General features: G+C 58.0%; 7 protein-coding genes across 7 annotated transcripts; 3 read left to right on the forward strand and 4 right to left on the reverse strand.

Moving 5' to 3' along the window:
- Window positions 1–51: 51 nt before the first annotated feature.
- Window positions 52–1,818, reverse strand: ACO1O0_005235 (HAD-like domain-containing protein; the record flags this gene model as incomplete). Its single annotated transcript, XM_083194660.1, has 3 exons — window positions 52–898; window positions 956–1,255; window positions 1,313–1,818. The coding sequence occupies 3 exons, from the start codon at window positions 1,816–1,818 to the stop codon at window positions 52–54; spliced, it is 1,653 nt and encodes a 550-aa protein (XP_083049573.1).
- A 236-nt stretch (window positions 1,819–2,054) lies between these two features.
- On the reverse strand, window positions 2,055–2,942 carry SCO1 (SCO1/SenC-domain-containing protein; the record flags this gene model as incomplete). Its single annotated transcript, XM_083194661.1, has 3 exons — window positions 2,055–2,483; window positions 2,546–2,755; window positions 2,820–2,942. 3 exons carry the CDS (start codon window positions 2,940–2,942, stop codon window positions 2,055–2,057), a joined length of 762 nt encoding a protein of 253 aa, XP_083049574.1.
- A 464-nt stretch (window positions 2,943–3,406) lies between these two features.
- ACO1O0_005237 (uncharacterized protein) lies at window positions 3,407–4,846 on the forward strand (the record flags this gene model as incomplete). Its single annotated transcript, XM_083194662.1, has 2 exons — window positions 3,407–4,241; window positions 4,296–4,846. 2 exons carry the CDS (start codon window positions 3,407–3,409, stop codon window positions 4,844–4,846), a joined length of 1,386 nt encoding a protein of 461 aa, XP_083049575.1.
- Window positions 4,847–6,015: 1,169 nt separating this feature from the next.
- Window positions 6,016–6,984, forward strand: ACO1O0_005238 (uncharacterized protein; the record flags this gene model as incomplete). The annotated part of the gene is made up of 1 exon (XM_083194663.1): window positions 6,016–6,984. One exon carries the CDS (start codon window positions 6,016–6,018, stop codon window positions 6,982–6,984), a length of 969 nt encoding a protein of 322 aa, XP_083049576.1.
- A 577-nt stretch (window positions 6,985–7,561) lies between these two features.
- Window positions 7,562–9,055, forward strand: SQT1 (WD40-repeat-containing domain protein; the record flags this gene model as incomplete). Its single annotated transcript, XM_083194664.1, has 1 exon — window positions 7,562–9,055. The coding sequence occupies one exon, from the start codon at window positions 7,562–7,564 to the stop codon at window positions 9,053–9,055; it is 1,494 nt and encodes a 497-aa protein (XP_083049577.1).
- A 503-nt stretch (window positions 9,056–9,558) lies between these two features.
- On the reverse strand, window positions 9,559–12,910 carry GCV2 (glycine decarboxylase subunit P; the record flags this gene model as incomplete). Its single annotated transcript, XM_083194665.1, has 3 exons — window positions 9,559–9,626; window positions 9,690–10,208; window positions 10,264–12,910. The coding sequence occupies 3 exons, from the start codon at window positions 12,908–12,910 to the stop codon at window positions 9,559–9,561; spliced, it is 3,234 nt and encodes a 1,077-aa protein (XP_083049578.1).
- Window positions 12,911–14,280: 1,370 nt separating this feature from the next.
- On the reverse strand, window positions 14,281–15,240 carry NUP57 (nucleoporin complex subunit 54-domain-containing protein; the record flags this gene model as incomplete). The annotated part of the gene is made up of 3 exons (XM_083194666.1): window positions 14,281–14,385; window positions 14,439–15,121; window positions 15,144–15,240. The coding sequence occupies 3 exons, from the start codon at window positions 15,238–15,240 to the stop codon at window positions 14,281–14,283; spliced, it is 885 nt and encodes a 294-aa protein (XP_083049579.1).
- Window positions 15,241–15,617: the final 377 nt, after the last annotated feature.

The following is a 15,617-nucleotide window of genomic DNA, read 5'->3' on the forward strand; positions in this document are numbered from 1 at the left end:
TGATTTGCCGCTAGGGGCTCTACGTCTACCTATGAAGCCATCGAGCACGAATCAAGCCGACAGCTCCGCATGCTGCTCAACCTGTTTGCGGTCAATATCGATGCCCTCCTGGCGCATCGCCCACACCACTGCGTCCAGGACATCGTCCACAATCACCGCAGGCTCCCAGCGCGGGCGCGGTGCCGCCTCGGTCGGGTGCCACACGCCCGTCCGCACCAGGATGGGCACGTACTCGGTGCCGTCGTCCGGCTGGAACTCGAGCGCCCCACGCACGTCGCTCTCCGGGTTGTCCCCGACCATGTACACGCGCCGCAGCGGCCGGCGCTGCCCCCGGGCCCCGGAGCCCTGCGACGTGTCGTCCCGCAGCAGGCAGTCATGCGCGTACTCGTACGTGATCTGCGACGGCTTGCCCATGTACTTGAAGCGCAGCTCGTGGCTCGTCGACTCGTGCCACACGCCCCGGAGCGCGTGCACGAACGCCCCCGTTCCGAAGCGGTTGATGGGGTGCTCCGTCTTCCACAGCAGGTCTAGGTTGGACACCCACACGGTGGGCTGGTCGTCCTGCTGCCACCCGTCGTTCTCCAGCGTCCGGTTGCCGTTCTTGTTCGAAATCGTCCCTAAGTATCCATTGTGCGAGATGAGGAGGTCGTAGATGATCTGCGTCTCCAGAGACCAGTCTCGCGGATCGTTGAAGACAAAGATGTGGTCAATCTTGAGATAGTTGCCACGCTCAAGTTCCGCACTGTCGTACTTCAGCGGATTCGAGCCGTCCCAAATCCTAGCACTGTCGGGGAATGGCTGGACATCCTCATGTGCAATCCTCTTGGGTTGGAACGGATAGATGTGGTCATAGTGCTCCAGAATATCTGCAGCAGTGACAACCTTCTTGAAGCCGTAACTGTCAATGGGTTAGCCGCCATCTCATCTCGATGAACACGGTATAGAAGAAACATACGAGTGAGCAATCTCCCGAGCCCTGCTGGGATCCAGACTCGTGATATATATGGTCTGATCCCGCTTGCTCTCCTCCTTAAAGGTACTGAGCGGGGTGTGAGATTGGATGACCCTCCCCTCAACCAGCTCCTTGTCGTCCGTCCCAACCTTCTTGAGGAGACTGGCAGCCTTCTGGTCCTCCGTCGTGTTCCCGCCACCGTTGGTCAGGAAAAGATACCTTGTGCGCTGATGGTGACATAGGCGCAGCGTTGCCTTGGCACTATCAATCTTGTGGTTGCCTTTATGCAAGACACCATCGCAGCTAAGCCGGTGTCAGTGAGGGGGTCACAGGCAATTCGTCTCTGAACCCCAGACTTACTCGAAGAGAAACCCAAAGCCATCCGCTAGTCCCTTTGCCTCCTCAGAGAAAGGTGTCGCCGACGGGACAGCCGCAGGTGATGGCTGGGCCTTGCGCTTGGGGTGTGCGGCCGTTCCCCCCGAGAACAATTGGTCATGCCGCCGCTTGGACAGGCCCGCCTCGAAGTAATCCTCAGGATCATCATTGGCGGGATTTCTCTTGGAGCAGTATCGCGGGCTGGTGCGGAATCCCCGGGCGTTAGCAGGTTCGCGGACATTCCTCGACAGGCCACCGTTGACTTGTGAAGCTAGAGTCCGAGTGGGCTGGTGCGGCGCCCATAGTTGCACCCGCACATGGGCGCTGCAGCGGCCAAGCAGCCTCAATGGTGTTTTCATCCTCGCGGAAAACACCGATTGTTCGCTGAAGGTGCTGGCGAAATTGGATGAAGCGGGAGGTTGAGAGATGATGTCGGAGGAGGACCGGATGGGATTCACGGACAATGTCCGCGTTGGCCAATCGCACGACATCGGGCTTGCATCCACATCGACGGTGGGTCTGCACGTCACCAACCCTCAGCAAACAGTCAAGAGTTGGAGATGATGAGCTTTTCCGATTGAACCCGTAAGTATTGAGTGGATGAAGCTATTTATCTCGTGGGCTTTCCCTTGTGATGATACAGTATGGTACACTATACGTGGTAGCCCATCTTACATCGCCCTAGCACCGCCGTCCTCCGTCATTACCCCAACTAGGTATCAGACCACTAGGCCGCCTTGCCCTTCCAGTCCTTCATGTGGTCCAGGATAATCTTGGCAGCCTCATCCGGCGAGTGCTGCCTCCCCAGCGCCTCCACAAAGTCGCCCTCCGGATCCATGAGGTAGAAGTAGATGCTGTGGTCCACAAGGTAGTCCTGGCCCGGCTTGACGTTCTGTGGCGTGCTGAAATACACGCGGTACTTCTTGCACAGGTCCTTGATCTGGTCGTACGTGCCCGTCAGGCCTATAAAGTCAGGGTGGAACTCGGCCAAGTAGCTCTTGAGGGACTTGGGGTCGTCGCGCTCCGGGTCGCACGTCACGAAGATGGGCAGCAATGCGCCGGCGGGCACCTTCTCCTGCACAATGTCGAGCATGCGCGCCATCTTGTCCAGCTCCTCGGGGCAAATGTCGGGGCAGCGGGTGAAGCCAAAGTAGACCTGTTTCCGCATCATCAGTTCTCATGTGCATGACTAAATCGAAGCCAATGGATCCGACATACCAGGGAGTATTTGCCCTTCATCTTCTCGCTCGAGAAGGGGTTCCCGTCCTGATCTATCAGCTCAAAGGGCCCGCCCACCTTGGGCCTTCCCATGCCCTTAGAAGCTTCGGCTATTCTCTTCCTCTGCATGCGATCCTTCTCAAACTCAAAGTACCACATCAGCCCCGCGCAGGTTGCGACAAACAGGAGCCCGGCCTTCCAGGAAAACGGCTGTGGTAGCAATCTGTCAGCGCCAATCCCCAGGACGTCTCGGTTCCGCGGTGGTGTCGCATACCCCTGTGCTGTACCGGCTCTTTGCCTGCTCAATCGTCTTGAACTTGGTCCGTCGCTGGATAATCGGCTGTCGCGACTGCATGGGCGTGCGAGGCACCGTCGGCCGGAGCTGCTTGGGCTGCATGGCGCTGCTGGCGTAGCAGCGCTGGCATTGTCGGGTCGACAGGCGAGCCAGGAGCCCCGGCATCGCCTTGGAGGAGGTTAACGCATGCGACATGGCCGTACAGCGATGATGAATGAGTGTGGTTAATGGTGGGAAGCTGGTAGAGAGTCAGAAGCTTCAATGGAGCTCGCGGCCCGCGAATTTGCCGTGGCTTGGGAGTGGCTTAGTCATTGCTCCAGCCACATTCTTCGCCTCCTTCGACCAAGACCCTTCAGGTGAAAGCAGGACCTGACGCGTTGTGAATCCGTTGGACCATCATCAACCGCATCGTATACAAACATACCGATTGTCAGATGCATCAAATCACTTTGCTCTCAGCTTCTTTAACCCGGGTTTTCGGGCTTTTTCTCAATTGCTAACGCAAATACTGGCGTTGTTTGATTGTTAGATCTTTTGAATGACATACGGACATTCACTCATTGACAATGGACTACAATAATCCTCCTACTCACGAGCAGGCTCGTTTCGAGCTCATCGAAGAGCCCATCAAGAGCGAGAACACCCCAGCCCCCTCAGCTCAGCTGCAAAATTTGGATGCTGCACCACCCCTAGCCTCCTCTAAATCCCCCTCACAACCCATCCCTACCACAGAAACCAACGAGACCGGTGATATGGCTGTCGGGGGACAAAAAACGAAGAAGAAGGGCACCGCAACGATAGCCAAGAAGACTCCCAAGCGGCCGCGACCCTCCGGCCCCAAGAAGGCCCCCAAGAGGCCAAAGCCTGCGACCGCCGCCAATGGAGGCGCGCCGGACGATGCCATGGACGAGGACGATACGGACGACGAGTCCGACAACGGGCCCTACTGCCTCTGCCGCGGGCCCGATGACCACAGGTGGATGATCTGCTGCGAAAAATGCGAGGACTGGTTCCACGGAGAGTGTATCAACCTGGACAAGGGAATCGGCGAGTCGCTGATTGAGATGTTCATCTGCCCCAACTGCACAAACGACAACCTCACCACGCTCTACAAAAAGACGTGTGCGCTGGGCGCGTGCCGCAAGCCCGCGCGGTTGACGTCACCCGAGCCGAGCGTGTTCTGCTCCAACGAGCATGCCCAGGCGTGGTGGGAGCGCATGGTGTCGCGGCTGCCTAAGAGCAAGGCCAAGGCGGGCCTCAATGACCAGTTAACGCAAGATGAGCTCATGGCGCTGCTGAACAGTGGAATGGCCGGCATCGATGAGAAGGGGATGCTCAAGCTGGCCAAGGTACCATTTCAAGGCGAGCTTCCAACCCCCCAAACCGAGAAAGGGACAACCGGTACGTTGTTTCAAAGTCACGCGTGTCAGGGCCGGTGCTAACTTGTAGCCTTAGGCAAGGATGAGGATCTATCGCATATTCTCACAGCAGAAGAAAGGACGCTCCTTGACAGTGCAGCCCAGGCACGCTACCATCTTGCACAGGAGACGCTACTCTGCGACCACATGCTTACCCTGGTTGAGCTGGCGCAGAAGCGCCGACGCACCGTCATCGATGCCGGGCGCTTCGGCGAAGATATTTGCGGGTACGACTACCGCCTAGACACCATCTCGGCACGCGACGCCTTTGCGGCCTTTGTCAAGAGCCCCGAGGGCGAGGCAATCCTCAAGGCCAAGCACCTAGGGGTTCCACCGCGTGGGGACGACGCGGACGGCGACGGTGACGACGACGATGACATCGCGAAAGGAATGTGCGAGCGGAAGCGGTGTAAAGCGCACGCCGGGTGGCAGAAGATGTTGGCGTTTGGGATTAAGTATCAGATGCGCGAGATGGCCGGACAGGCTACGGAAGTGAGCGAGGAGGAGCGCGTGGTGAGAGAGGCGGCGGGCGAGCGGTGGAGGAGGAAGAAGGCGGAGAATAACTGGGTCGAGGTCATTGACGATTGAACCAACGGCGTTAGGCACAACTGTCTTGGATGGTAAGGATATATTAGGACTCGGAGTTTTGGAGGAGAGCGTTGTTTTGCTTTGCTTTGCTTTGCTTGGGATTCCTCTTTCATGGGATGCCACTGGGCTTATATGAGAATAATAGTATAGCATAGGCAAGCCCAACGTGGCTAGACGAGGAATCTGTAGCCAAGGCTACTCGGCACACATTGTGTAATACATACGGAAATACTCATGTTTTCCATTCCCGTCGCCTGTCTAGACCGCAAACGATGAATTAAACGTTTGGTGGATTCAGTCAGAAGAATATCCAGATGCTGCATTACTCCGCGACACAGATGATAATAGTATCTCTCGACATTGACATAGGTCGTCAACGGCTTATTAGCTCGTTCTGTCTCTTCTGCAACCGCATCGACAGCCTTCATTGGTCTGGTCGGACTCCAATTGCCGCCGTGGTACGGGGAAGCCGGGGTCGCGATTCGCGTTCTCCATTTTAAGACTGCCGAGAAACGAGAACTTACATAGTAGAAGTCGACACAGCCAACGCAGTAACCTCCCAGCCTCTCAAACAAAGAACATGCACAGGGATTGAGGTGCCCTCTTCAGCAGTGAGCACTGCCATTATAATTCTTCCGCTATTCCGCAGTTGGAGCAAATATCTGGTTCCTATACGTACTACTTACTTACTTCGTATCCGTAGTCTATTCCTTTCCGGTCGACAGGGGAAGGCGTTGCGGATGGCGAGGTCGCGAGGATGGTGGGCGTAGCAGTGTGGCAGCCCTATAAGAAGGGGGATACAGTGAGACTATCGGTTCAAGCCTGTTACACATCCAAGAGGAGGGGCCCCTGAGAAGATCCATGGTGAATGGCCATTGGTGATCCGAACAACATGCTGGGGTCAGGACGTTTGAGAATGCTGACAGGCTGATGTGGTGGGGATTGGACTCCGCGAGTCCGTAGGGCGCAGGATCACCTGCCAGACGGGACTCCACGATTTTCCCACACGGGCTGCTGTGCTTCTCTCACCTCAGAATCTGAGACTCTGGGATTTTGACAGGCAGTTTAATTCCTCCGCACGTTGACTGGGAGGAGATGAAGATCGCGAGTCCGCGCTTGTCCGCATAGGCACGGAGTTACGGAGCACTACTTGGAGCGCATCAACCATCATGTCCATCACGTCGTTCGTGGGCGCGTTCCCCACCGACTTTGTCGTGCCCGATGACTGCAGCGACCTCACGAGCAACACGGTCGTCGGCTTCGACTTTGCAAATACCTGCCTGCCCGAGAACTTCGACCCGGACCCGGCCGCCTACTACTCCCCGGGGACCGGCTGCCCCAGCGGCTACACGGCGCAGGCCAGCTGCACGAGGTCCAGCGGGGGCACCTCGACGGTGACATGCTGCCCGGAGCGCGGCGACCTGACGTTATGGTGCGTCGAGGACCCCGAGACGCTCTCCGACGCCTGGGAGTCGCTGTTCTGCACCTGGAACGCCGGCAACCAGGAGACGGTGCTGCTGGTGACTGTCGACGACGTAAACACGAAGGCCGTGACCATGACGGGCCTTGATGGCATCAATGCGTACGGCCTGCGCATGGTATACGAGTCCAGCGACCTGGTGAAGTCGACGTCAGCGACGGTGACGACAGAAGCGACATCGGCTACAGAGACAGAGACGAGAAGCGGAGAGAGTGTTGCAAAGCCAACAAACACAGATACGGACAGCGCAGATTCGGCATCCGACGACGGCGGCGGCGGCCTCTCGACGGGCGCAAAAGTAGCTATCGGCGTGGTCATCCCCGTGGCCGTCATTGCCCTGGCCGTCGGTCTGTTCTTCCTGTACCGGAGGCGCAAGCGGTCCTACGGCGCCGTCGACACCACTGAGCTCCCGGCCGAGACCAAGCCCGGTCCTTCTGCCTATGGGGGGTCAGGCGAGCTGTACGGGTCCGGCGGCACGTCGTTCCACGGCGTTCCGAATCCCCAGGAGATGGCTGGGGGGGTGAGTGCTCACGAGATGCCCGCCCAGACATTCGTGTCGGAGCTTCAGGGTAGTCTACCTCATGAGGGCTCGGTGTCACCCAGCTACGGACCTCCCGCTACACCGTCGCCAAATGCAGACGGAACACCTCGTCCATAGTCATCGGCGGGGGCACGGCATGTTTTGTGTGGGGGGGGGGGATGATGAATAGAAAGAGATAAAAGCGATGGAGTCCAGAACGTGGTACTGTAATTTTGTGGAGTGCAGAGGAGTGCATAGACCCTTGGGAGGCGGCGTCATGGTTCAGATATATAATAATATATCCTTATCAGATATTTTCACCGTTGAAGAATTCTGAATGTGCAGAGGGTTCCGTAAAGACTACCTACCTATTACCTAGTACCTAGGTAGACAGAGCGTGGGACAATTCATGAGATGAAGATCTTGGTGTGGGAATGGATGGGGGGACATGGAAGGAAGGCGCGAAAAAAACAGGCAAGGACCCCGCAGTCGGTCGCAAACCTCGACTGGAGAAAATCCTCTGCCCCTCCACGCCTTGACGACTTGGACACTGCTTATCAAGCACTTCCACTTCTTCATCCTTCCACAGACTTTTTTGCCATCGTGTCAAGACGACTTAACCCGGGCGACCCTGTCTACTACACCTTCCCCTCGGTAACAGAGGACTAGCCGCAGTGCCCAAGAATCAGAAAAGAACAGAGCTCTAACCCCCACCATGGCGAACCCACGCGACAAGGAAGAGGATCTGGACGACATGCTCGCGGCTGACGATGCCGCCGAGGAGTTCGTCCAGGAGGACGGCGACGTCGCCATGGACTCGGATGAGGAGGGCGAGGAGGTGGTGCTGCACAACGATTCCATCGCCTACTTCGACCTGCCGCAAGACTCGCTCTTCACCATCGCCCAGCATCCCCTCCACTCCTCCCTCATCGCCGTCGGCGGCTCAGCCGGTGAGGACGACGACGCCCCCGGTGCCGGCTGGCTCTTCGACACATCCTCCGCGCCCTCGCGCCCCGTTCTCCCTGCCAGCTATGCCTCCGACCCGGCCGCCGCCCAGACGAACGCCCAGACCACCCAGCTCGACAGCCTCTTCTCCCTCGACGGCCACACCGACTCCATCAACACACTCACCTGGACCCTGCCCCAGGGCGAGATTCTCGTCAGCGGCGGCCTCGACGGGAGGATACGCGCCTGGAAGACCGACGTGAAGCCCGGTTCCGCCCTCAACGTCTCCTTGATCGGCGAGGCCCAGGAGGTCCCCGAGGTCAACTGGATCCAGTCCTGCCCCTCCCCCGCCAACCCCAACACCGTCGCCCTCGGCGCCTCAGATGGCTCTGTCTGGGTCTACACCATCGATCCCTCCGACAAGGCCAACCCCCTCCAGATTGTCCAGTCCTACTTCCTTCACACCATGGCTTGCACGGCCGGCGCCTGGACTCCTGACGGCCAGCTCCTGATCACCGTCTCCGAGGACAGCAGTCTCTACGCCTGGGACGTCTGGGGCGCTGCCGCCGCCAGGAACATCACCAGCGAGAACGGCATGACCGTCCTGTCCCTCACCGGTGAGGACCAGCGCTTCGAGGTTGAGGGTGGCCTGTACTCGCTCGCCGTCGACCCCAAGGGCTCCTTCGTCGCTGCCGGCGGCGCCGGCGGTGCCATCAAAGTCGTCTCCCTTCCGCGCCTCACCTCTACGACCCAGCCCCAGGCTCGCGGCGCCCAGCGCGGCAACAAGACCTCCACCGACGCCACTGCGGGTGGGCAGATCCTGGCCTCGCTGCACACGCAGTCGGACAGCATCGAGACGCTAGCCATCACACTCGCCAACGCCACTCCCCCGACGGTGCTGCTGGCCGCGGGTTCCGTCGACGGCTCCGTGTGCGTTTACGACGCGACGCGCCGCTTCGCCGTGCGCAGGAACATTGTGGGCGCACACGAGGACCACTCGGTCGTCAAGGTCGACTTCGTGCGCAACTCGTGGCTACTGACGACGTGCGGCATGGACGGCGTCGTGCGCCGCTGGGACCTGCGCGGCGGCGGCGTGACAGGCACCAACGCGGCCGGCGTGGCGGATGCGGGATTGCAGAAGGAGTGGAAGGGCCACCGCGGCGATGGTGAGGGCGGAGGTGTCCTCGGGTTCGTGCAGGGCGAGACAGGTGAGAGGGTGGTCACGGCGGGTGACGACGGTGTGGCGTTGGTGTTTGAGGCATGAAGTACCTACAGCGTGGAGGAGAATCAGGGACCCAAAATGAATGGTTTCGTTTGCATATATAGACACTTGGGAAGACCACATAGGGTTGGTATGGCATGATGGATGATCATATGAAAGTAAGGACTCGCCCAAAAATAAAAGGCGTAGTAGTAACCAGTCTAACGACGCAAGCATGTGGGATGTGATTTTGGTGACGTGGGCCACTGAGTTTTATATTAAGACTACCCTTCTCTATCCTCCGGGAACCCGTCCCAAGTGTCTATGCAAAGGTTTTTCCCATAACAATGTTAAAATAAATTCCCTTACAGGAGGCCCTGCCCGCTAGAAATGTGGGTGTTTTCAAACGCCCCCTCGCAGATGTTGAAATCGTGGTCTGCCGCCAGTTGATAGAAATCCATGAGAATCCTGATAAAAAAAAAAGCAAAGCTAAACATCATCGTTGCGGTCTAGTGCGCATGCATATATATATATACAATGTCCGGTGAAAATGCCGGTCTTCTACTCTATTCATCCTGCTTGGTCATGTCCTCGAGGGGAGGGCATGTGCAGAAGAGGTTCATGTCACCGTAAGCTGTGTCCAGCATTAGCCATCTGAGATCGCATCTCTAGGTAGTTCTTGGTGTAAGTAGCTTACCGTCATCAGCACGTGCCACGCTGGGCCAGAACTTCTTCTCGAGCAGGTACGGCAGCGGGTAGGCCGCCTTCTCGCGCGAGTACGGGCGATCCCACTTGCCCTCGCCGTCGCCGCGGATAAAGTCGAGCTGCGGGTGAGGCGCGTTCTTGAGCACGTTGCCCTCGCGGGGCTGCTTGCCCTCCTCGATCTCGCGGATCTCCTGGCGGATCTGGATGAGTGCGTCGGCGAGGCGATCAAGCTCCTCCTTGCTCTCGCTCTCAGTGGGCTCGATCATGAGCGTACCGGGTATCGGGAAGCTCATGGTGGGGGAGTGGAAGCCGTAGTCCTGCAGCCGCTTGGCGATGTCGGCGACCTCAATGCCAGCAGTCTTTCCGAAGGGACGTGCGTCGATGATGAACTCGTGAGCGCAGCGCCCCGCATCGTTGGTGTAGACGACGGAATAGTGGTCCTTGAGGCGGGCGAGGAGATAGTTGGCGTTCAGGAGGGCAACCTTGGTAGCCTTGACAAGGCCTTCGTCGCCTGTGGGAGAGAGGTCAGTAACGAACCATAGAGCCTAACTTGGGTAAGAACTTACGCATCAACTTCATATACGCCCAGCTGATGGGGAGAATGCTAGCACTGCCAAACTTCGCGCTGGTCACCCAGTTAGTACGCTCCGGCAGGAACTCGGCAAGGTGCTCCTTGACGGCGATAGGACCAACACCGGGGCCGCCTCCGCCGTGGGGGATACAGAAGGTCTTGTGCAGGTTCAGGTGGCAGACGTCGGCGCCCAGAGCGCCAGGAGAGGTGAGGCCAATCTGGGCGTTCATGTTCGCTCCGTCCATGTACACAAGGCCGCCATGGTCGTGGACGATCTGGCAAGCCTCCCTCACGCCGGGCTCAAAGACACCATACGTGCTGGGGTACGTAATCATAATGGCTGCCAGTTCGTCGGCATGCTTGGCGCACTTCGCCCTGAGGTCCTCGATATCGAGGTTTCCGGTCGTGGGGTCGCACTTAACGGGCAGAGTCCGCATGCCAGCCATGGCCGCAGACGCAGGGTTGGTACCATGTGCCGACACGGGGATAAGGCAGATGTCGCGCTTGTTGTGGCCCTGGGTCAGGTGATACTGGCGGATGACGCGCAGGCCAGCAAACTCGCCTTGAGCGCCGGAGTTTGGCTGAATCGACGTCGCGTCCATGCCCGTCAAGTGGGTGAGCTGCTCGCAGAGCTCGTCCACAAGTTGATGGTAGCCCCCCAGGTCCGCGTCCTGGGACAAGGGATGGATATCGGCATGTCCGCTGACACCAATGAGCTCCAGCATGCTGGTACCGTTGAGCTTCATGGTGCAGGACCCAAGCGGAATCATGGAGTGGACCTGGGACAGATCCCTCGACTGAAGATGATGCAGGTACCGCAACATCTCTGTCTCGCTGTGATGAGAATTAAAGACGGGGTGTGTCAGGAAGCTAGACTGTCGTCTGACAGATTCCGGGATCGTCTGGAAGAGCTCTTCTCTTGATAGCGCATGCGCGGCGTCCCAAATATTTTCAGCGTTCTTCACGTGGTGCCAGTGCTGGTTCTTGACGGCGTTCTCCTTGAAAGCCCCAGAGATCTTGACAAGCAGAGCAGGGGCAAATGTGCCCGACACCGCTAGGGAGAGTTCGTTTCGTTGTTGGTCGACGTGAACACTAATCCCCCTCTTGTTAAAAGACTCGTAAAGGTGGGTGCATTGGTCCGCGGTCAGGCCTCTGATGGTCACTGTGTCGGACAAGGACAAGGCGCTTGGATGCAGAGATGACCCAGCAGAGTCAAACCCGTACGACCTGGCGAGACTTTGCACCATGCGCGCACCTCGGAGGTTTTCCAGTGCCATCGCCTTGAGCTGGTGAGGGCCGTGGTAGACGGCAAACATAGCTGCCATGTTGGCCAGGAGAGCCTGGGCAGTGCACACATTGCTCGTCGCCTTTTCTCGTCGAATGTGTTGCTCTCGGGTCTGGAGCGCCAGGCGCAGAGCAGGTCGCCCCGTTCGGTCCTTGGTCACACCCACAATTCGGCCCGGCAACCGCCTCTTGTTCGACTCCTTGGTGGCAAAGAAGGCGGCATGAGGACCACCGCAGCCAAGAGGGACACCAAATCTCTGGGAATTGCCGAAGGCGATGTCGGCTCCCCACTCTCCAGGAGGCGTGAGGATTGTCAGGGCTGATAGATCGGTGGCCACACTCAGCTGAGCACCGAGCTCGTGGACGACATCAGCGACTTCCCGGTAGTCATGGACATTACCGGTAACGTCCGGGTACTGAACCATGACTCCAACAAGATCATCGCCGAGCTCCTTGATTCCGGAGAGGGTGTCGGCGTCCGAAAAGTCAACAACCTTGATGCCAATACCGAAACCCTCGGCGCGACCGCGCAGAACATCGATCGTGGTTTGGTTGAGTTGGGAAGAGACGACGTAAGTCTTGTTTTGCCTCTTCTGACGCGACGAGGACAGGCAGTTGAGAGACATGGTCATGGCTTCAGCGCCCGCAGTCCCCTCATCCAGGAGACTAGCATTGGCGACAGACAAGCCAGTCAGGTCCGACACCATTGTCTGGTAGTTAAGTAGAGACTCCAGGCGGCCCTGGCTGATCTCAGCCTGGTAGGGAGTGTAGCTAGTATACCACCCAGGGTTTTCGAGGAGGTTCCGCTTGATGACCGCCGGGGTGGGGACAGGGTAATACCCGCGCCCGTTCATCCAAGTCTTCTTTCTGTTCTTCTTAGCCATGGATGAGAAGGTAGACATCAGCTTCTCCTCTGTCACGCCCCGGCGGACAATTTGTTTCTTCGGAGCGTCCAGCACATCTTTGGGGACGACCTGGGAGATGAACTCGTCCAGATTGTTGCTCTCCACGCCAACGGTGCTCAGCATCTGCGCAATGTCGCTGTCGCGGGGGCCGATGTGCCTCGTGTGGAAATCCAGCCACGGCATTTCGCCCTCCTTTACATGTTCAAGGATATTGGTCCCAGATCCGATTCCGCTGACCGCGAGCCATTTGGGCTGCTTCTTGTGAGTTGCCTTCGTGCCCTGAGCCTCGGTGTTCGCATCCTGGTGAAGATGGCGGATGTAGGTCTTAGCCAATGGGGCGGATGTGGCCCGCGAAGGCATGCACCGTTGGTAGGCACCAACACGGTGGCATGGGGTCAGGGGCGAGGCCGAACCCAGGGAAATTCCCCGGGCGCGAGCCAGACGCGAGGCCATGATGTTTTAGGCTGGTTGATGAGAAAGAAAAGGGCCACCAGAAGCTTCCGGGTCGGTTGAGTGAAAGCGATGAGGTACAGGGTATGACGCTGAGGCTCAAATCCTTATAGCCTCCAACAAGCAGAAGTGCCTGTGACGCGGATCCCTGATTGGGAGATGTCGCGCTCAATTGAGTCGACGGCGTCTCAGGGTGAACAAGGGGGGGAATTGAATAAATGAAGAGAGTGTAGAGGTCCAAGTTCAAAGAAAGGATGAGTAGCAAGATGATGTGCGCGAGTTGGGCCAACCCCAATGGTCCCTTCGGCTGGTATCCGACACTGACACCTCGAACCGAGCCACTGGGAGTGAAATTGTGGTTCCCCGGCTTATCTTATCAGGAACGGGCGCCGAGCCGACGCCGGCCTGTTGCTTCCTCCGACGCCACAGAACCACAGCGAATGCGCCCCAGTTCCTTATCGGACTTATCAGCAACCTGGATCCACTAAATATTTTCCCAGGGTTCCACTAGCGCCCGGCCCAGAGTTTTTCCCCAGCGACTCCTACCTGCAGCCGTAGCTCCCTTTACGTAGTCGGCAGTACGTACAAGATTTCTCTACCACGACGAACGACATCACATCCTACTTCGCTTGCGACCTTCACTTCCTATCTGTCGCCCGACACCTTCACATACCCCCCGCAACCAGTCGCCCTCGAGCCACCAGTCAAGATGTTTGGAGGATGTACGTCTTTAGTCCCGACCTACCACGACCTGCCGTCCTCGCGGGGATATAGGAACTGACCATGATATGTAGTCGCGCCGCCCCAGCAGTCCCAGGAGGAGATTCGCGCCATGGAGGCCGAGGCCGTCTTCACCGTCCAGCAGGTTGCTGCGACTGCCTTCCTGCTCTATATGTGTAAGCTTTACCTTATTCTAGTCTATCCCAAGAGCTCTTGTCTGACTCCACGACAGCTCCCTTTGCCATCGACATGGTCAGCAAGATCTTCTAAACCGCTCCCACGGCCGAGGCGTGCCACCAATCAACTATTTCTGCCTGAAAATCTTCCAGGCTGTACTATGTGTAACGAATACCCGGAGCAGAGGATCTAAGAGATGGGGATCTCGAACTCTTGTACAATAGAATTTCACAGGACTGCATAAAGGCATACCGGATGGTGTATTTCCCGTCCTTCGAGTTACTACCACTTGCCGACTTGATACGCATCACGGACTACTGCGTAATCTTTCCACGGCCAAGCCTCGGATGCTTCAGCGTCTATTGTGCCCCAAAAATCATCAAACAACTCCAGCCTTGTCCGTACAGATAGAAGACCACTGGAGAAAGCCCAAACCACACTACATGTACCCTTTTATCCCTCCCTAATACGCCAGATCACCTCGGCGGTACTCTGCTCTTCTCCCACTCAGCATGGTCCTCGGCCAATAATTCCACCTCCTTCTTCAAGTGCTGAAGCTGCTTCTCATAGTCCTGAAGCACCTAATCCACATAGTTAGCATCAAGCCCAGCAGCACAAGATCTGTGTCACTTACCCTCTTAGCCTTAGCCTCCGTCTCCTCGTCTAGGCCGTCGCCGTCAGCCCCTGAGGGCTTCTCCTTCTCCTTGTTCAACTGGTCCGCATACCCTCGCAGAACAATCAGCCGGCTCCACAGCTCCTCCTCCCTCGCCCCGACCGCCGGGTCCTGCACCTCCCTCTCCAGCGCCTGCAGCCGCCCGCTCAGGTCGTCCTCGTCGCCGCTCAGCGCGTAGCCCCGGTTGCGCAGCACCTGGACGCGGGCCGCTAGCGCGAGGCAGCGCTCGCTCAGCCCCGTCGTCCGCCGCCGCGCCGCCAGCGCGCGCACCTCGGTCTCGAGCTCGTGCCGCTGCAGGATCGCGTCCAGGCTGCCGTTGACCTGGTGCAGGCGGGTGTTGAACTCGGAGATGGCGCGCTTCTGCGTCTTGAGCCGGTCCGCGAGCGACCCGTACCCCGAGCACAGGACTGGCATGAACCCCGGCGCGGGCTTGTTCTGCAGGGCCTCCTCCCACTCGCGGGGGTCCTCGTGCGCCGAGGGCTTGTAGAAGGGGATGTGTGACTCGTCGACCTTGTTGTAGAAGTAGTGCTTGAAGACGCAGTTGGGGTTTGCGGGGTCCCATTTCTCCGACACCAGCTTCATCTGCTCAAGAATAGGTTTTTGATCTGTGGGAATGCCGCTGCGGTTAACACTGTCGCTTCCATCTGCACCACGCAAAAGACTCACGAGGTGTCTCCTTTCCAGGCGACCACAGCGAGCTTGATAGCTGTGCCTGAGACTGAGCTAGCGTAGGCATTTGCTGCGCTTGTTGTGACTGTGCCATCATCGATCCCCCCATCATGTTTCCTTGTTGAGGCTGTTGTTGCTGCTGCTGGTTGGCCGTCGACTGGCCGAAGAGGCCCCCCGATTGCTGCGGCTGTTGGGTCTGAGACTGTTGAGGTTGCCCAAAGAGGCTACCCCCAAGGGGCTTGGGTTGCCCAAAGAGGGACATGATGGTGGTGAAGTCTGGTCGGTCGGTTTGGTATGTAAAGTTCTTTGCTGCGGTTGGGCTAGAAGTAGGCGGGAGCTATGCCTTAGACGTATAGCATCGATTGTTCGAGACTAAGAGAATGGAAGAGAATCACGGAGTCTGAATGAAGTGATCAGACACACTCCAGCAATTAAAAAACGGTCGTTGTTGTCCGAAGCGGGTCGCGGCAA

This window comes from Amphichorda felina, assembly GCF_050947745.1.
Source record: "Amphichorda felina strain 45539 chromosome Unknown scaffold_5, whole genome shotgun sequence".
NCBI lineage: Eukaryota > Fungi > Ascomycota > Sordariomycetes > Hypocreales > Bionectriaceae > Amphichorda > Amphichorda felina.